General features: G+C 37.5%; 1 protein-coding gene across 1 annotated transcript in view; it reads left to right on the forward strand.

Annotated features, from left to right (window-relative positions):
- The first annotated feature begins 525 nt into the window (after positions 1-525).
- COL9A1 (collagen type IX alpha 1 chain) overlaps positions 526-21,781 on the forward strand; it is an 84,928-nt gene continuing 63,672 nt past the window's right edge. The window contains 5 exon segments of the mRNA XM_072965487.1: positions 526-682; positions 1,192-1,265; positions 2,428-2,505; positions 2,613-2,745; positions 7,537-7,933. Coding sequence (XP_072821588.1) covers positions 669-682; positions 1,192-1,265; positions 2,428-2,505; positions 2,613-2,745; positions 7,537-7,933 — 696 coding nt within the window. The 5' untranslated portion in view covers positions 526-668.

The following is a 21,781-nucleotide window of genomic DNA, read 5'->3' on the forward strand; positions in this document are numbered from 1 at the left end:
TCTCCTGAGCCAGGCATGGGACTTTCTGCTTTTCTATCTCATTTAGTTCTCAAAAAAAGTGTTCTGGGTAACTGTGTTCATCTTGCTTTGCAGTTCAGACGACCGAGTTACAGTCAGATTAATTCGCCCAAGGACCTATAGCTAGAGAGCTTCAGAACAAACAAGGATTCAAACCTTGGTTGGCTGGGTACCAAGGCCCCCATGAATCCCCACCTCTGCCTTCCAGTGAGCCCCTCTCACCCTCCATCCTCTAAAAGCTCCCAGTGTGTTCCTAGAGCTCAAAGCTTCCACTGTACTCCCAGAGCCGCTCGCCTGAGTTTTTCTGGTGGATTTCTCCACATCCTGATTTTTTTTTCTTTTCAACCAACTTTCCCTTGCTAATCCCTCCTTCAGTGGAACCTTGTTAGCTTTGGAGACACACCTCTGGCTAGGCCCGGCCTTACGGGGTGACCTCTCCCCGCCCCTTCCCTCTGATTTGGCTTAAAGTGTCACCAGGTGCCCCTGGTTCACTCCCTTTGCTTTTAGCCCTCACAGGGGCAGGAGGAACCAAGGCTGGGCCCAGAACCCAGTCCTGGGGTGGCAGTGAAGGGGTCTTAGGGGAGCCCTGACTCCCCTGCAACCCCTCCTTCTTTGGGGCTGGTGGCAACAAAGGAAAACCTCTTGGGAGAATGAAGAACTTCTGGTAAGAATCTGACGTGGAAAAGAGTGGTGGGGACACAGGGCTGGGGGCCCTGGGAACCAAGAGTCTGTATTTCTGCAGTAATGGCAGGAGAGGAGGTGAGGGGAGAGGGGAGAGACAGAGAGACAGAGAGAGATGAGAGAGAGAGACAGAAAAGAGCAATCATGAGAGACAGAAGAGAGAGACAAAGAGAGTGAGATAGCCCCCAAAATGGAGAGGCAGGAAGGGAAAAGAAAGCATGGACAAGGATAGAGGGGTAGAAGCAGAGAGACAGGAGAATTTGGAGAAAGTGAGTTAGAGAATACAGCAATCTCATGATTGCTTTCGAGTTGGAGCTGGGAATGAGAGAATTCATTAAATCTCTTGATCAGATTTGATAAAGGAAATGGAAAAAATACGCCATACTGAGGACTGATTGCCTGCATTCATTAAGTGTGTCACCTACAAAATGTTGAAGTAGTCCCCATCTGGAGGGACTCCTGTTTGAGTCATTTTTCTTCTCTCCTCTTCAGGAAAGTTCCAGTTTTCTTCTCTGTATGCAGTTTCCTGGGAACCTGGGCCTCTGCGACTGTCAAGCGTCGCCCAAGTAAGGGTCACAGTTTCTAGATTTCAAAAGATCCCTTGTTCCCAGAAAGGATCAGACAGGGCTGTGGATGAGTGAAGTATCCAGGGTCTCTCACACCCTCATTCTTCAACCCTGCCCTGGCCTTGTGTGTCCTCTGTATCCAGTTTTCTGAGGGCAGTGTTGCCTATGGAAAAGTTCTGGCTGTGATCACAGTTTTGTAGGAAACCTAACCTGTGCGCCATGGTGCCTTCTGCAGTGCCAGCCTTGTTTGGATGGTGGTTGGTAATGTTGGATAGATGGATGGATAGATAGAAGCCAATAATCTGGGGTCAGAGGAGGTGTAAAGAGTATGTTTGCCAAAGCTGTATAACTGGAAAATGCTTTTGGAGTCTAGCAAGTGTCTGTCATCAGGTGAGTTCCAGCAGGGCACCAGGGTTGGACAGTTACATGAAGCCTTCTGTGTTATTGAAAAAACTACCCTTCCCTGTAATCTTTCCCTTGTGTAAGGAGCACCCAGTTTCCTTCTAGGATTTCTCATCCTTCTCGTGACTGAGGGTTTAATTCTTCTCACAATTCTCTTCTTCTTGTTACTCTGCCCCATTGTTGGTTGTTGGCAATAGTCTAGTTGGAGCCCTTATTTGATCTCTTAGAAAGAGCTTATAAAATTGAATGCATTTTCTATATTTTATTTAGGAGTAGTGAATCCTAAGATGCCCTCAACTCCTTCCTCCACTTGACAAAGATTCTTTAAGAACTCCACTCTTCAGAAGTGCCACTGAACTGGCTCTCGATTCTCTTAGGATTTCTAAAATTTTTGGTGTTGAAAGGAATATTTTCTAGCCCAAACCACTAAAAGCTTTCCAGACAGGCTTCTGACACTGTGCCATTCAGAACACCACACAGCTCTGGTTCTAAAGGAGCAAATTCCAAACTTCCCCAATGGGAACATTTTCCCATCGCAAATGATTAAAGCAACTTTGTGCCTAACCTCCCTTTCAGGACGGGTTGAAGATAAATAAATTATAATCATAGAGTCACAGAGCTAACACCAAATATACTACTTGGAAGAAAGCTGTTTAGTGTAATATTGTGCTTCAAAGGTTGCTCAGCTCTTGTCATCATTGATATGTCCCTGCAGTCCCTGTGGGGGCTGAGGTGGGATGACATGCTATCTCTTTTGCAGGGTTCCCTGTCAATTCAAATTCAAATGGTGAAAATGAACTCTGTCCAAAGGTCAGGATTGGCCAAGATGATTTACCAGGCGAGTAGCAGTGTATCATATGATATAGTCTTTTATTTGGGAAGGTTGTGGAAAGGAATGAAACCAATCTCATTCTAGCCTTTCCATTCTGTGTTTCCTTTCTGTAGGGTTTGACTTGATTTCTCAGTTCCAGGTAGATAAAGCAGCTTCCAGAAGAGCTATCCAGAGGGTAGTGGGATCAACTTCATTACAAGTGGCTTACAAATTGGGGAACAATGTAGACTTCAGAATTCCAACCAGGTAGTGTAAAAAATCCTTTATCTAATTACCTGCCACAAATGTCATTTAAAAAATGGAAATCTGTCTGATGTGAGGGTGTCTTCTCAGGCTCCATGTTCCTTGGATCCTGACTTTATTTAAAGATGAAGGAATTTATTTACCTTCCTATCTTTAGTGCCTGAATATGTGAATGCTCTTCATGTTTTCAGTGTGTAATTTACTTTCCATTCCAGGAAAAAAAAATCACTGAGACTATTATACATTGATTCAGGACATGTTCTTATTACCTTGCTCTCTGTTTTTCTATAATTTGTCTGGCTTGACTGAAAGGACCCTCTGTGAAGAGTGCCAGAGGTTAAGCATAAATTTAACTAGAAACCACCAGGTGGCTAGCGGACTCACAATGGTGCTGTTCAAGCGTCCTGGTGCTGAAATAGAACCATGCATCCAGTGCTTGGCTCCTGGGCAGGGACCAAACAAAAGCGAAACTAGAACGATGATAGCAGATACGATGGTGGTGATAATACTTTTAAAAGCCCTACATCTCCTTCTCTGGAACTAAGCCTTTTCTTCTTTAAATTATTTATAACTGAGGTGATGTAGTGCATGCGCAGTGACTGAGTCATGCCACTGTTAGGAATGAGCTTCAGGACTTTCGGTTTTCTATCACCTAAATACCTTAAATGTGATGGTGATAATTATTACGGTATGTTTTAGGGCACTGTAAAAAATTGAATTAAGATTCCTTTGGTATATGGACAAGAAAATTAGGGCTTTGGTAGAAATTAAGGTGTACAGGTAAATAATAATTAGAGCAGTAAAAGAATATCATAGAAACTCTAAATGTTTATAATAATAAAAATTTTGGTCAAATTAGAATATTCTGATAGAGTGCCAGATTGAAGATAGAAATTAGTGTTTTGAGCACATATTTTATAAAACAACAATAGTGCACTGTATAAGCTCTTTTTATAGATTTACTAATTTACATCAAATTGCATTCTCATTATAATTTTGTGGTGGGGACATTGTTATTCATATTTTCTGGAAGAGGGAACTGAGGCTAGGAAGTTTAAGTTACTCGCATAAGGTCCCAGGGTTAGGAGGTGCTGGGAGGATTGAAATCCAGGCAGAATTATTTCAGAGGCTGTGTTTCTAACCACGATCTCACACCAAACCTGGAAACCAGTCATATTTGGGGAGACTAAAGGCATAATAACAGCCACTGACTTTTTTTTTTGCTTGTATTTTCTTTCTATGTAGAGAAATGTTATATGTATTCTTAAATAAGCTTTAGAATATTTTGGCTTTTTTTTCTTTTTAATTTTTTTAAATTTAAACAATTTTTTATGATGTGTTATATTTAATGAAAATTGATTGAAACAAAAATAAAAAATTTATTAAAACAAAACAAAAGAATGAAGGTTTAAGCATATCTTCCTTTCTTCTAATGGATCTCACAGGATTAGTTAAATCAGAGGTGTAAAAAGGCAATGTATTTTATTTTGAATCACACACGTATGAATCCAAATTACTTAGGTGCATAATTATTTTGTGTGTACATGTTGCATAACATGTAATTAATATTGTATGTGGAACTGCTACAATTTCCTATTCATTTTTTAAAAATTTAATTTTATTATTATTATTATTATTATTATTATTATTATTATTATTATTTTACTGAAACACAGTCAATTATAATGTGTCAATTTCTGGTGTACAGTACAGTGTCCTAGTCATGCATGTACATACATATATTCATCATCATTTTTTTCATTAATAAGAAATCGAACATAGTTCCCTGTGCTATACAGAAAAAAATTTTTAAACCTATTTTTATATATAGTGACTAATATTTGTAAATCTCAAACTCCCAAATTTATCCCTTCCCATCCCCTTTCTCCAGTAACCATAATATTATGGTTTTTCTTTCTTTAATAAAATAATTAAACATGACATGAGACTCTCAGTGCTGACTTAATTTTCTCTTCTATAATTTAAGGTAAAGTCTGGACTGTCATTAACTCTAAGTTTAGCAATTGATAAACTCGAGGCCACACACACACGCAGCCTTTCTGTTCATCTTTGTTGTTGCTCTTCTCTACATGCTTAGAGCTACCATGATACATTTTTCACAGGCTACAACCAATGCCCCGTATTCTCTATCTCCTTGACTCCCTGCCTCCACAAAAACTAAAAGCTCTTGTTTTACTGGCAAGACTTCTTAAGATATGAAGGAAGAAGGAGGGAGGAAGTAGAAGAGACAAGGAGAAATAAAAACTGGGGGAGGTAAGCCCAAGGGCTGAGATAGAGTCCCATGGCAAGTTACTTAGACTCTTTGATTCAGTTAACTTCAGTTTAAAAATAGGAATAATAATGATGCCACTGGGTTGCCATGAAGAGTAAATATTAACAAATGGACAGGGCTTGAATGGAGCCTGGTACACAGTGGTGTTAGTGACGTGTTTACTGTACGTCGTGGAGAGGACTAGAGGAGAGACAAGATGCAGATGGGGGCCTTTGCTCCTCAGTAGATTCTTCCCTTTCAAGCTGCCTTTCAAATCTACTCATTCAAGAAAGGCAGGTACTGGAATTGCTCTCAAACAATGCATTTAGCAGGCTGTCTTGGTTTTTAAGGGAATTTCTGTGCTAGAGAATATAAGATGCAAGGGAGTAAAAAGAAACTATTAGCAGAATCTTCATGGGAGGGAGAGGACAGAGCTAATGTGACAGAGCCACAACTTATCCTCATTTATCTTTTCAATTTTTAAAAAATATTAGGTGCCACATAATTTTGATGCTTTTTATTCTACATTTTCAACTCATCCTTCAAACATGTTGTGACTGTTAGCCTTAACAAATATAATCCTTAGCTTTTCTTTGGGTTAAGGTCATAAACAAATATTTCAAGGTCCAAAGACTTCTTATCTTTTATTCAAACCCTATGGTTCTTCTTTTAAGTTATTCTGTGCAGACTGTAACATAATGAAATAAATCATTTATACATTCAGCTTCTTTTAAATTATGTATGCTGTCAAGTTTACTTAGCGATGTGCGGAGCATATTTGCAAGAACAGATTCTCAGGTGTTCAGAAAAGACAATGGGACTGACTGTTCTGTAAATTAGACTTGTGAGGGCTTTTAACTGGTCTTAGGTATATACAAGTACATATATATATTTTTTACTAAGTTGAACACTGGAAGGAATTTTCTCTTCTCATCATGTTTCTCCTCTTACCTCTTACTGCGTTTGCCTAGTTTGAAAGCTTAACAGCATGGCGATCTTGATTATATTTGTATACACACACAAACATATTGCATCCATATATATGGAGAAAGAGAGAGATGGATATTCTTGACGGAACAATGTGTCTATAAATGAATTGCTCTTCTAACAGCCCCAACCACTTCCTGTTTTTAAAAAGGTTTTAGCATTACATGACCAAGTCAGAAGTAAATGAAGACATTTTGTCACATCCTACCTTCAGCATAATCTCTTTGCTCATTTAGCAGGGAAATTGGATGAAGCACACATTGGGAGAGGTCCTGCCGTTAACCTTACAATGTCTTGGAAAGGACTCATGAGAGGAAGTTACTGTGACTTTTAGAATCAGAACAAAGTAGACTTGTTTTTTCTAGAGAATGATGAAATTCTACAGCCTTGCTCAGCACGTCTTTAAACAAATGTATAGGTGACACAGGTGTGTTTTTTTTTTAAAGCATAGAAAATTAATGCTTTAAGGAAGAGGAGACAAAACATTAGGATTTATCTTCCTTTTTGGAAACCCTCACACCACAGCAATAACTATCTTGGACCCCCTCCCTCAAATTCTTTAAGTATGTGGTTAAATTCAGGTCAGTAATTAAAAAGAATACTCAAAAGAATATATCTGTAATTTAAATGGATACTTGCCAAATTTTGCCATTGAATAAAACTTTCAAAACTATTTCCTAGCTCCAAATTAATTGAGATTGGTTAAATGAGATATGTAAACTTCCATAAGGTTTTATAATTACACAGCAGGCAGTGTCTTATATTGTCATTAACAAACTTTAGCTTCTCCAGAAGTTTTTTTTGGAATAGGTATATTCTGAAAAATCTAAAGTCAAAGGAAATATGACAAACAGAAGCTATAGTAAAAACAAATATCAAAATAGATATGTTAGCATAATCCTGGGAAAATAGGATAGTAAATAGCTCTTATATGTTTCTTTTCTTCAGCTCCAAACTAAACCTTTTTAAATGTATGTATTAAAACCTCCAGTACAGTTGACAGACTTGGGGAGGGGGTAAATCCAAGCAATTATGGAAATAACAGATAATCCTAACATGTTATGTTAAAATAAAAATTTAAAAAGCCACTTTAATTAAAGGGTCTCAAAAACTAGTAGAGCTGATCTGAATTCCAAATGATCTCGTCTTTCAGTTGTGGAAGACTGTTGCCAAGAACTTTGCAAGAATGTGTCTGTTGGCCGAATACATTTTTCTTGGGTGGAATTGCTGAACAGTAGCCCTTTGGGTAGCATAAATAGTAATACTGTTGGGATTATGTGGCATTTGGGAACCCTTCTTACCCATGAGGGAGGTTTTTCTGCAACGTGTATTTTAAGATGGAGCGTTAACGTACATGAATGATTGAACTTCTGTGAAGGTTTATGAACAGTCATGAAAGAACAAGTAGTACATGGTTTTCCACACTATAGCCTTTCTGTAGATCCAGCATCTAAAATAGCATAATTAGGAAACATGGTAATACACCTGGGTACAGAAAACAAGATTTATATTTACTGTCTTAATGTTTTACTCAGGCATTTGTATCCCAGTGGGCTGCCCGAAGAATACTCCTTTCTCACTACTTTCCGGATGACTGGAAGCACGCTCAAAAAGCACTGGAGCATTTGGCAGATTCAGGACTCCTCAGGGAAGGAGCAAGTTGGTGTGAAGATTAATGGCCAGACCAAATCTGTCTCATTTTCATACAAGGGACTGGATGGCAGTCTCCAAACTGCAGCCTTTTCGAATTTGCCCTCCTTGTTCGATTCCCAGTGGCATAAGATCATGATTGGCGTGGAAAGGAGCAGTGCTACGCTCTTTGTTGACTGTAACAGAATCGAATCCTTACCGATAAAGCCAAGGGGCAAAATCGATGTCAATGGTTTTGCTGTGCTGGGAAAACTTGTGGATAATCCTCAAGTCTCTGTTCCGGTAAGTGTACAGTCATACATGATGGTAGATTAAAACAAAACCAGGCTGGTAAAAATGAGAACCTCAGACATCTATGATCATCCTCTAAATGTCTTAATGAATAGTTACTCACTTTTAAAAAGTCATTCGATTCAAGCAGTTTTTCAAAATGCCTTTAGTACCTCCACTGAGCATACCATGCACTGGATGGATTGGAGAATCAGAGCAAGTTGAGTAGATGGCCCCTGGTATAGAGGTGTGTGCAGTCTACTTGGAAGTTGCTACATGCCCAGAATCCTTCTGAGGCCACTGGAAAGAAACTCATACTGGTGTGGTACCTACTGTGTTTATATAACCGATGGGAATATTCAAAGTAAGGTTGAGATGAATGGTGGATTCAGTGAGTCAAGAATTCCATGCTTCTTGGTAGCAATGAACCTTGAAATGGAAAGATCTGAATTGGTAAAAGAAGTGGGGAAGTGTCTTCTAGATGAGAGAAAGAGCATGAAAGGAAAAAGAGGTAGAATATAAAATCTGGAGACTGGCTGGTTTGGATGAAATGTGTATGTGAACATGTGAGTGAGCGTGTGTGTGAGGGGGCAGTGCGGGGGTGAGGGCTGCTAACTGCACAGTGTGAGAGAGGAGTTAGGAAGTTGTATGGTATCCGATGAGCAAGAATGAAGGTTATGCAGACAGCACAATGTTTATTTATTTATAAGTAGGTCTTGCATGACATAGGAAAAGATTTTAGAGATCTGTTCATGACTTTGCTGTAGAGACCCATGGATATAAAGATAAGGAATTATACAATGGCACATTAATTGTGCCAACTACTACCATATAGTTCTATTATTCTGAACTGTTAAACTTTTGCTGAACTATCCCTTAAAAGGATATTTTATAATATTGTGACAGGAATTTAAAAAATATGTCTTAGAGAGCTAGTGATATTTTGGAAAAAAACTAAAGAATTTAGAGCTCAATAAATAAACAATTTATGCCCTCCCACCCTTTTCTTTCTCTCTCTCCATTCTCTCTCATATGGAGCTGTTAAATTCTAGTCACAAAACTCATATCCTGGAGTGCAACAGGGGTGACACAATGATTTCGAAAAGTTCCTGTGCAGTAGTTGTCCAGAGAAAGAAAGGTTATTGGGCATCTCAGTAATGGAGTTGTTCAAATGACTCCTTTTCAAGGGAAGAATTGTGATTAGTGTGAAGGGTAGTGTGAAATTTCTATATTCTGTGATGGACAGGAGGCGATTTGTAATTGTCACATTACTGCTCTGGCGTGTAGACACTTGAGAAAGTATTTCTCCAACTAATGAGTCATTGCACCTCAAGTGGCTGGGTTAGAAAGCCAATGGGACCACTGTTGGGCCATCTTGAAATTTGTGCAGCGAGGTCTTTGCAATGGCACTGGAATGGTTTTCAGGTAACACTGGACTTCCGCCATATCTGTGTCATCTCTGGACCATGCATGAGGGGAAGTTACCTTAGGGAACCTCCTCACTGTGATGACTATCAATCAAGTATGTGTATAATTGAGTTATTAATTCATTGTTCCTGAGAAACATTTCAAGGCAGTATAGTTCTGAATTCTGCATGCTAGGATGCTATTAAATTGTCTGATTGCCAGAGCGGTAAAGTCTCAATATGACTCCATTATATTATAGTCCATCCAATAATATTATGGAGGATTGTAGGTTTTCTGCCAAGTGAGTCTCACATCACAGTGGAGATCAGTTAAGACCCATTGTCTTCTATTTCATTCTGCCATGGGCAGGAAGGCAACAAGGAACCTGGTAGGTACCTTTTTACTTTTGGTCCACCAAGGAGTTTCCCAAAGTCAACACGCTGTCCATGTGGGAAGTATCTGAAACAGGCATGACCAGTTTTTTCCTACGCACTGAATTCTGATTCCACCACAAGGAAACATGAAAGAGAATTGAGTCTAAATGCTCATTAATGTTCCATATTTGATGATGTGGTGCTGGTCGTGGTAGTGATAATAACTATAACAGATCAAGGTTTCAAGCTACAAAAATCCTACTTACATCCAAGGACAGTGATGATGTCAAACTCCAACTTGTCACCAAAATGTGTTCTTCAATTTTTACCCTGTGTAAGACAAAGAAGTAGAAAACTCTATGTAATAAATCCCATTTATGCTTTTTAGCACCTTTATAGCCTAATACACCAATTCAAAGTTTTAAAAAATGCTTTTATTCCCATTAACTTATTTTATGCTTGCCACAGTTTCATAAGACAGCAAGCACAGACAAGATTGCCTCCATTTTTCAGTTGAAAAAGTGACCTCATGTAGGTTTTTTGGCTCATAAAAACAGTGTCAGGCAAAAAAAAAAAAAAAAGAAAAAAGAAAAAACGAAAAAAAAATCTAATCTACCTTCTTTTTTTTCTGTGCCAACTAACTTTCCTCTGAAAAAAAGAAAAATATGTGGGACCACATTTCATCTTGTGATTCTCATTTTGGAAAGTATTTGTGGTTTGCATTGATTTTCCAGAATTTACTTTGCAGGACCAATAAAATAAATGTTTCAGCTTGTTTTTAAGAAGGAAGATATACAATATAAAACATGTCCTCAGACATTAGTCTTACTTGTTTATTCATTTAGTGAGCTTTCATTTGTGCCTAGACACTGGGCATAGGGAGTTAAACAAGTCACAGACCATGTCTTCCCCAGTTCAGGCTGGGAGGGGAAGCGTTGCAACAATGATGATGTAACACAATCAGGACCAGGAGAGTGAACAGACGCATGGGAAAAGGCTCTTCACCCAGATCAGGGCAGGGAGGCATCGGGGTGGAGTTCAAGGATGTTTCCTAAAGGGCAGGGTGTCTGAGAGGAACCCGGCGGGGGGTACAGTTACCCAGGAGAAGATAAAGTCCAGTGTTCTAGGACAACGGACCTTCATGTGGGAATTTCCATGTTTATGACTTTTTCCCTTTCTCAGTCTCTATTAGTTTTTCCAAACTGCTCCTCCTTTTTCCAGACTAAGAAGAGTCAAGTACTCATACAATTTCCTAGACAAACCCAAGAGCCCGTGAGTGGTACCTAGGCCCTTGTTTGTATTTTATGGTCTATGATCTCGCTTTGGCTGAAGCTTGAAGTTGCTGCAGTTATGAAGTTGAGCAGTGACTGCTTGTCCCTTGGAAGACTTACAGAGCGATGGAGAGTAGTATCTGTGTCTCCTGAGCAGGAGACGACATACACTGAGAGGGCAATTTTCTCTTCATTCAGAGTCAGCAAATATCCAGTATTCCTGGGGAGAAATTTTAAATGAAAGTGAAATGTGCCAAGAGCAGGAAAGTAACAAGTCACAGTGTATTTTCCCATTTTTCTTCATGAAATTAGATGCATTCTAATCTTTGACACTCTACTTTAATTGAATACTTTATTTTGCAGGAATAAACCTTGCTTTGCTTCAGGAAAGCAAACATCCCTTCTAAAGGTATTAACAGATGTTGAAAGGGAGCCCTAGGAGCCACATGATAAAAATGCAGTTGAAAACAGCGTTTGATGCAGCTCAGAGAGCTAGGAGACTCATTTATAGTGTGCTTGTTTCTGATTTGTCCTGATCTTGCCTACCTTTTGTCTCTTTCCCCTTTCTAAATTGGAAAAGGAAACCAATTTCAAGAGGTTTTCATAAGGCTTGAAGGATAGCTGCTCATGTGTCCTCCAGCTCAAACACCTTGGCGTCAGTCGTGATTATTTAGTGGGCTCAGGGCATTTGCAATTTTCCCCAACGTACTGCCATAATACATTGTTAGTTTGATTTTAAAGCAATAAATCCCGTATTTCCCACTTGCCTTTGTGCTCGTATGTTAGGATGGTGTCATTTATTCTATGGCAAAGCTCAGTTTCCAGGCAGCATATCATAATATCATGTTATTTTATGACAGGTGCTTTATTGTTTGTTGTCAGCATGATTGCCTGGGAGAGTTATTTGGTTCGGCTCTATTAGAAAACAAAGTTAGCCTTTCTATCTTTTCAGTGATCTTACTCTAGGGGTTTGGGCTTGTTTGAGGGAGGATGAAAGTGTATGAGGCTTTAAAAACACATAATTCAAACCTTTGATCTTTTTACCTGTGCATATTCCGAACAGACCAATCAGAACATGATTAATCAGACAGATACAGTTCTTTTAAAAGCACATTTGAAAGGAGTTGTTCTATGTGGGGAGGGGATAGCTCAGTGGCAGAGCACATGCTTCCCATGATAAAGTCCTGGGTTCAGTCCCCAGCAATCAACCAATCAGTAAGCCTGCTTACTTCCCCCTCCTCCATTTTAAAAAAATGTGCTGCTCTATGTTATTTTTGTTACATTCAGAGAAAATGTGAATGCAAATAGAAAGGACCAGCAAAACTGGTGATGGAGGCGCTATCTGTCCTTTTCTCTCCCCCACAGAATAACATCATACTAGCCTCCCAATGTGAAAACAATGAAAGTTTCATGAATGGCAACATGGGAAAAATAAATTATGAGGTCGTGATTAATATTATACCTGGCATTTGAGAAATATTGTAGGAAAGTTATATTTTCAGTGACTTAAGAAATGCATAATAGCTACTGTGCAAAATATCTACAACTTAAGTTTGCTTACTAAGTTCTTTTTGACAAGTACTTTTTAAGTTTCTTTTTAATTTAATTTTTTTATTTGCATTCTTTTTTATTGAAGTATAGTTGGTTTGTGATGTGTCAATTTCTGGTGCACAGCATCATGTTTCAGTCATACATGTACATACATATATTCCTTTTCCTATTCTTCTTCATTATAGGTCACTACAAGATATTGAATATAGTTCCCTGTGCTCTACAGAAGAAATTTGTTGTTTATCTATTTTATATATAGCAGTTTGTATCTGCAAATCTCAAACTTCCAACTTAACCCTCCCTACCTGTTTTCAAACTTATGATTACCAGGTGGTAAAGGGGGTGGGAAGGAATAAATTGGCAAGTACCTTTTACAAATACTCTTTCTCTTGGAAGTACTAAATAAAGACAAAAGAATGATAATATTATCTGTGCACATCTATAGAAAATACTTTTTATAACACTTTGGTGCAATCTGATCGGAATATTTTTGAACCCTGTCAGTGTTTTTGGAGATAAACTCTAGCCTGTTACATTGTAGACCATATTAATAACATCAGCTGGATTTTCCACTAGGTGGCAATGAAACGAGAACATGCAGAAAGAGCTGCGAATACAGGAGAAGCCAGGACTGGGAGGAAGAAGTAGAGTAAAAACTAAATGATGACAAATTTGCTTTTCATGGGAAATTGACAATATGAAAGCTTTTTATTAGCCTCAACTGTGCCCATACTGTTGCAATTTTTTAGAAAATCAGTGCTATTAGTTTTTCTATTTTTCTTAAAATATATATGAGCTAAGATCGTAAAGAAATCTTTGTTACGTAGACGGGGGCGGAGCTAGAAGGCTAGAAATGAATTCAGTGGCATTTTCTTTCTCTTCATGTTGATCTCTGTCTGGTTAGTTTCTGTGGTTACAGCATGGTGTCAGTAGGCTTTCAAAGCTGGAGGGAACAAGTCTATACAGTTCAGACCTGGTCAGTTTACCCATGAAGACAGGGGAAAGGGCTTGCTCTAAGTTGTAATCAAAGAAGAAGGCACATTCTATCAATTCTTTCTTTGTTGTATTTCTTTTTCTTTTCTTTTTTTAATGGAGGCACTGGGAATAGAACCTAGGATCTCATGCATGCTAAGCACATGCTCTCCCACTGAGCTATACCTTCCCCTACTTCACTATATTTCTTATCTTTCTCTGTGTATTTGTTCATTAAGTTCAACAACTATTTATTAAACATCTGCTAAGCTATAGACAGAGATAAAAGCTGCAATGGAGCTTACATGCTTTCCAGAGAGAGGAGACAGACAAAAATGAATGAATGAATAAATGAATAGTATGCCAGGTGGTCACAAACGCTAGGAGGAAAAGGAAGAAAATTGGAGTGCTTGGGTAAAAGCCTCCTTGAGGGGAAAAAACAAAACAAAACAAAGCAACACTTAGCAGAAACCTGAAGGAGCTGGGAGAATTAGCCTGTGATGACTACCTGGGGAAGGAGGCTTCCAGAAAGAGGCAAGATGAGTTAAAAGAGACTGGTGTTCATGTTGTCTGCTGTGTTAGAGGAGAGCGTGGAGACTCGTGTGGCTGGGATGAGAAGACAGAATCAGGCTATGAGGCTGGACAGGTGACATGATAGTGAGTGTGGGGGAGCTGTGGTAGCACTTTGATTTTCCTGCCACGTGTGAGATGGAAAGCATTAGACAATTTTGGATAGATAAGCAACACGATCTCTTTAAATATCTGTTTGGCTGCATTTTGACAATATACTGTAGAGGGAGAGAGGACAGAGCACTTAGGTACATCTTAAGAGGAGATTTTTTTTTAAAATTGAAATATAGTTGATTTACAACATTGCCTTAGTTTCAGGTGTACAGTGTTCAGGTTTATTTTTTCAAATTATATTCCATTATAAGTTATTACAAGGTATAATGGGTATAATTCCTTGTGCAATAAGTAAATCTTTGTTGATTATCTATTTGATGTTAGTAGTTTGTGTCTGTTAATCTCATACTCTTAAATTGTACCTCCCACCTTCCCTCTCCTCTTTGGTAACCAAAACTTTGTTTTCTATGCCTGTGAGTCTGTTTCTGTTTTGTACATAGCTTCATTTGTATTATTTTTAGATTCCACATGTGATATAATATAGTATTTGTCTTTCTCTGACTTACTTAACTTAGTATGATAGTCTCTAGGTCCATCCATGTAGCTGCAAATGGCAATAGTTCATTCTTTTTTATGGCCGAGTAATATTCCACCTCTTCTAAACCAGTTGTCTGTTGATGGACACTTGGATTGTTTCAGTGTGTTTGCTATTGTAAATAGTGCTGAAGTGAATTTTGTGGTGGATGTATCTTTTGAAATAATAGTTTTCATCTCTTTCAAGATGTATACCCAGGAGTGGGATTGCTGGATCATATGATAGGTTTATTTTTAGTTTTTTAAGAAAACTCCATACTGTTTTCCATTGTGACTCTACCAATTTACATTCCCACTAACACTGTAGGAGGGTTCCCTTTTCTTATGGCCTCTCCAGCATATAAACTCCAGCATTTGTAGACTTTTTGATGGTAGCCATTGTGACTGGTGTGAAGTGATATCTCACTTGTGATGTCTCATCACATTTCTCTAATACTTAGCAATATTGAACATCTTTTCATGTACCTGTTGGCCATCTATATGCCTTCTTTGGAAAAATGTCTGTTTAGGTCTTCTACCCATTTTTTTGATTAGATTGTTTGTGTTTTCAATATTGATTTGTATGAGCTGTTTGTATATTTTGGATGTTAACCCCTTGTCAGTCACATTGTTTGCAAATATTTTCTTCCATTCCATAGGTTGTCTTTTATATTTGTTGATGATTTCCTTTTCTGAGCAAAGCTTTTAAGTTTGATTAAGTCCATTTGTTTATTTTTACTTTTATTTCTTTTGCTATGGGAGATTGATCTAAGAAAATATTGCTATGATTTATGTCAAAGAATGTTTTGCCTATGTCCTCTTCTAGGAGTTTTATGGTGTCATGCCTTATATTTAGGTCTTTAAGCCATTTTGAATTTATTTTTGTGTATAGTGCGAAGTATTCTAATTTCATTGATTTACATACTTTCCCAACACCACTTGTTGAAGAGACTTTTTCTCTGTTGTATATTTTTGCCTCCTTTGCTGTAGACTAATTGACCATAGATGTGTGGGTTTATTTCTGGGCTCTCTGTTCTGTTCCATTCATCTATATGTCTGTTTTTGTGCCGGTACCATACTGTTCTGATTACTGTAGTTTTGTAGTATAGTCTGAAGTCTGGAAGGGTTATACCTTCAGCGTTGTTCTTTTTTCTCAGAATTGCTTTAGTAATTCTGGGTCCTTTGTAGTTCCATATAAATTTTAGCATTATTTGTTCTAGTTCTATGAAAAATTTGTCATGGGTATATTGATTCAGATTCCATTAAATCTATAGATTTCTTTGGGTAACATGTTTACAATTAACAATGTTAATTCTTCCAATCCAAGAGCACAGACTATCTCTCCATTTCTTTGAATCATCTTGAATTTTCTTTATCAATGTTTTATAGCTTTCAGCATATAGGGCTTTCACGTCCTTGGTTAAGTTTATTTCTGGGTTTTTTTAAAATGGGAACTTTTAAAAAACTATCTCTTTCTAGTATTTCTTCATTTGTGTAAAGAAACAGAACATATTTCTGTATATTAATCTTGTATCCCACTGCATTGCTAAATTCACTTATTAATTCTAGTTGTTTGTGTGGAGACTTTAGGGTTCTCTACATAGAGTATCATGTCATCTGCAAATAGTGACAGTTTTACGTCTTCGCTTCCAACTTGGATACCTTTTATTTCCTTTTCTTATCTCATTGCTGTGGCTAGGACTTCCAATATATTAAGTAAAAGTGGTAAGAGTGGGCATCCTTGTCTTGATCCTGAATTTAGTGGGAAGGCTTTCAGCTTTTTATGGTTGAGTATCATGTTAGCTGTGGGTTTGTCATAAATGGTCTTTATTATGTTGAGATATGTTCCCTCAATACCAACTTTGGTGAGAGTTTTTATCATGAATGGATGTTGAATTTTGTCGGATGCTTTTTCTGCATCTGTTGAGATGATCATGTGATTCTAATCCTTTGTTTTGTTAATGTGGTGTATTACATTGATTGATTTGTATATGTTGGACCAGCTTTGTGATCCTGGAATGAATCCAACTTGATCATAGTGTATTTTTTTTTATGTATTGTTGGATTCAGTATGCTAATATTTTGTTAAGGATTTTTGCATCTATTTTCACCAAATATATTAGCCTATAATTTTCTTTCTTTTTCTTGGTAGTGTCTTTATTTGGTTTTGATATCAGGGTGATGGTGGCCTTACAGAATAGGAATTTGGGAGTGTTCCTTCCTCTTCAATTTTTCTGGAATAGTTGAAGAAGGATAGGTATAGATTCTTCTTTGTATGTTTGATAGAACTCCCCACTGAAGCCATCTGGTCCTGGACTTTTGTTTGCAGGGATTTTTTTCTTAATTACAAATTTGACTTCACTTTTAGTGATCAGTCTGTTCAGATTATCTGATTCTTCCTGATTCAGTCTTGGCAGACTGTATGTTTCTAAAAACTTGTCCATTTCTTCCAGGTTGTCCAATTTGTTGGCATATAACTATTCCTTGTATTATCTTAAGATTTTTTTTTTGTATTTTTTGTGGTATCTGTTGTTATTTCTTCCTGTTCATTTCTTATTTTGTTTATTTGTGTCTTCTTTTTTCTTTTTGAGCCCGGTTAGAGGTTCATCAATTTCATTTATTAAGTGGAGATCTTGAGAGGTACTGCAATAATTCTGGCAGGGATGGTCTTGGTTTAGAAGAAAGTGGTAGTAGTGAAGGCAGTACAAAATGGTCAGATCCTGATATATTTTGAGGGCAAAGTAAATGAAATTTTAATTGTAAGAGAAAGAAGAAGAAAGAAGAATGGATGAATTGATATTTTTGGTGTAAGTAATTGGAAGTGTAGTGTTTCCATTTGTTGAGATGGAAAGACTATGAAAAGAGCAAGTATCAGTGTGAATATCAGCTGTTGGTTTGGAATATCTAAGTTTGATCAGGAGTTTGATACCTATTAGACATCTAAGTGAAGTTGCTGAGCGTGTAGTTAGATACGTCCTGGAGTTCAAGAGACAGGTCCAGCTGGGAGTAGAACTCTGAGAGCTGTCAACATACATGTGGTTTTAAAAGCCATGAACAAGATGAAATAACTGAAAGTTGACTGTAATAGAGAAGCCCTAGAATGGAGCCCCAAACAGCCAACATTTAGAGGTTACTGATGTGAGGAAGGTTCTGCCAAAGAGACCAACAAGAGCATGTGTAGGAGAGAGCCAGGAGATCGGGGTAATCTGAAAGTCAAGGGAAAATAGTATTTCAGGGAAGATGGAATGGTCAACTCACTCAAATGCCGATAGGGCAAATAAGATGACGACTGGGAGTTGATAATTGGATTTAGAAACCAATGGGGCTGATTTTGAGAAAAGACCCATTGGAGTATTGGGAGTGAGAGCCCAGTCAAAAAGGGTTCAGGAGAGAACAGAAGGGAAGGATTTGGAGGCTTCTGAGTTTTGTGTGATGGGGAGCAGGAAACAGGGTATGTTAGCTAAAGGAGCATATGGCATGAGGGGGGGGATTTTTTTTTTTTTTAAGTTGGCCAATAACCAGGACATCTCACTGTAGCTCAGAGTGTAACGCTTATTGATGCTCTACTACAGAGCCTCCCTCTGCCTCAACAGATCATCATTTATTTCCACATCCATCTCCTTGGAAAGCCCTTCTGTATCAAGACCACATTTCCTCACCTCTATCTCAGTTGCCAAAAACTATTTGATGACAATCCAATAATTATCTACTCGATAGTATTCAGATTTCTTAGCTTGGCATTCAAGGGGGAAAGCCTGATGCCTACTCTTTACCACAGTGAATTCGCTCTCTCCTCTGTATGTCACGTTCCACCCTTGTGCCTTGTTATTGTCACCTCCTCTCTTCAGAACTCTATCCTTTACCCTCCCCATCTCTGCTTATGAAAATCTTAGTATTACATGTTTTATGATGCCCTTCTTGATTATGTTAGCCAGAAATGTATCTTTCTCAACTGCTGTCATATTTATTGTCAAAAGCATTTTCAGCTTAGGCACCATCCTATATATTAAACATTTTTGTGTCTTCAGTAGTATCTATCTTGAAGCACACAAATGCATTATATAAAGACATGTTGAATTAAAAATTAAGTAAATGACTCCTTGTCAGGTCTGTGAACTCCCAGTCTACTACGTTCCCTTTCACCATTCTACCTCTGCCATTGGTGTGATTCTGATGTGTTCACTCAGATTTAACCGCATTCCTGGTGCTAGGTCTGGAACTACATGGCCTAATCTACATAGAGTTGGAGAAATTTCTGGTTTTGTAGCAGCTCAAAGCTTCCTGCTCAGCAAACAGGAAGCTTCACTTAAAGAAGATCCCTTATGATGGTGGAAACCAACATCTCATCATAAACTGAAAAGAAGCATGAGATCCGTGAGTTCAAGTATTTCTTTAAATCTTTGTTGCCACTGATGACAAAGATCTCAATGAAATATGTCTCCTGTTAAAGAATTTATCTGTGAAGAGCTGATTTTTAGGCATTATATATAAAACTTAATCATAATAATTCAGTTTGTAAAAAATTAAGCCTGTGCCATTCTCACTGAGTCAAGCTCCATAGTTTATCATTAGAATTCTCTTTCAGGAGGAAAATAGAGTTGTGTGCTATTAGTTTTTGTTTAGTTCTTAAGAAGGGCTTAAATACTTTATTAATATTTCTCAATAATCCAGCAAAATAAGTAGAAATCAGTAGCCCTATTAAAAGAGTAGAGTTGGGGCCAAAATTCCTTGTTTTAATGTACTGTCAGCTGGACTTTTTCTTAGGGGATGGAATTATACCTTAGAGTTCTATAGAAACGAATTGGATAATAATGAATCTGGGCACATGTAAGGCAACTTACACTCACACAACTCAGTTTTCCTTGAAACAATGGAGAAGTATCTTATGCTGCAAAAGGGATATTTTTTAAAGGTCATTTTATGTTCTGTTTAATAGATTAAAAAACTTTTTTACTTTTTATTTCTCTGCTTTTTTTCTCAAGTGTCACATACTGTGAGACCATTGCAGGGAGCAGAATATGTTTGGTTTTCCTAGCATGTTCCCTTAGTGCCAGCTTATATTGGGACTTCAAAAATGTTCACTGAAGAACTAAATTAAAATATTTGCCATGTATATTTTGTCAGTGGGTATTCAAAGAGAAGAATGATTCCAGGTATGTAAATGGGAAACACAGAAATCAGCATTTTAAATGTATAATGAAAGTAACTTTATCAAGAAACCCTGCCAATCTACCATCAAAATAATTAGCATAAATACCTTATGAAATCACTTATATGTGAAATCTAAAAAAAAGACACAAATGAACTTATTTACAAAACAGAAATAGACCCACAGACATAGAAAAAAAAACTTATGGTTTTGTGGGGAGGGATGGGAAGGGATAAATTGGAAGTTCGAGATTTGCAGACACTAGCTGCAATATATATATTTCATATATAGTTATAGCTACTATATATAAAATAGATAAACAAGTTTATGCTGTAGAGCACAGGGAACTATATCCAATGTCTTGTAGTAACCTATAATGAAAAAGAATATGAAAAGGAAGATATGTATGTATATGTATGACTGAAACATTATGCTGTACACCAGAAATTGACACAATGTTGTAAACTGACTATACTTCAATAAAAAAAACTAGCATGGAAATTGGAATACATATTGCATGCCCTCAAACAGTTTTTGTGTAGATGATTATTAGTGCGTAGGTGGTGTTTACATGGAAGCACAGAAGTGTTCAGAAACTTCTCATCTGAGTGGCACTCTGTCACAGCCCTGCCTGCATCCACAGATGAATTCCATTCCATTCCTGCATTATTCTGTACTACAGTTGCACCTTGTATATTTAAACAGGGGTACCAATTTATTTGGAGAGAATTACATGTTTGGGAAAACAGCTTAATGAATTACTTTGCTTTTTGCAATAAGTAACTTTAATGAACTATCTAAATATAGATTTCCCAGTTAGCCATATAATTAAAGTTTCTCAAGGTGATTAGGGTATAAATTATTTTTGAGAATCAAAATATCACACACATACAATGCATGACTAGTTTGTCCTCCATAATGTTTTTATATAGAAATATTTCACAAAGATTTTACAACATAGTAAATCATTATGTCACATTACAGAAAGAAGAAAAAGATTAAACCTTGAGGATCAAGAAAGTGCTCGTAGCAATGTATTGCAGTCTCCACGAAAGTGCATGAATGGTTAAGGCAAAGGACCCCATTGGTACTGGCATGCTGCAAAATGTTTTGCAAAACAGTTTTTAAAAAATGTATGCCTAGTTTGATACCAACTCACGAAGGACTTAATGAATATAATTGTCTGAGGGGTTTCTCTTATTTTGAGAGTTAGGGAGGAGGAGACACATTTTCTTAGTCTGGTGAAACTTCTATCTGGTCATTGAGGAAAAAGAATTATAACTTTTCTTCCTGTGTGATATTTTGTCATACACATGAGTATGTAACTGCACGTAGAAACAGCAGCCAATTTTGGGAGGAACACTAGAAATTTTGCTTCTGGATATATTTCCATAATAAGCACGCAAATAGGGAAGGTTTTGAATTCTTATCTAAGTTTCTTAGTCTATCTAGTTCTGAAGTTTTCTATAACCTGATGGAAAAAGGTTTACGCGGCTTTAATATGTAGATCTCTCTTCTTTTCTATTCATCTTAAATACAAATGTTCAATTACCAAATGCCCTGATTACCTGCTTAGAAACATCGTGATTCATCCTGGAGATAGGATGTATTTTTTGGGGAGGCTGACTGGGGTGGCATAGAAAGCCCTTATTTTAGAGTTAAGCACATTTACAATGCCAGCTCTGACATTTACTGGCTGTGTGACCTGTGGTGAAATCACTTGACCTCTCTGTGCCCCTTTTCCCATGTGTGAGCGGCTTCAAAAGCTGTTGGAGGCAGTGCCAGGTATTTAGTAGTCATTAAGGAAAAAAAATCCCTCTTTTTTTTTAAATCTTCCTTTGAAATTGTCCACTTCTTTTTAAAATTTCCAGTTTAGAACAGAACCAAAGAAAGAATATCCCCCTGCCCCCAAGCCAACAAGACTATTCTGATTAAAAAT

Source organism: Vicugna pacos, chromosome 8 (genome assembly GCF_048564905.1).
Source record: "Vicugna pacos chromosome 8, VicPac4, whole genome shotgun sequence".
NCBI classification, from domain to species: domain Eukaryota; kingdom Metazoa; phylum Chordata; class Mammalia; order Artiodactyla; family Camelidae; genus Vicugna; species Vicugna pacos.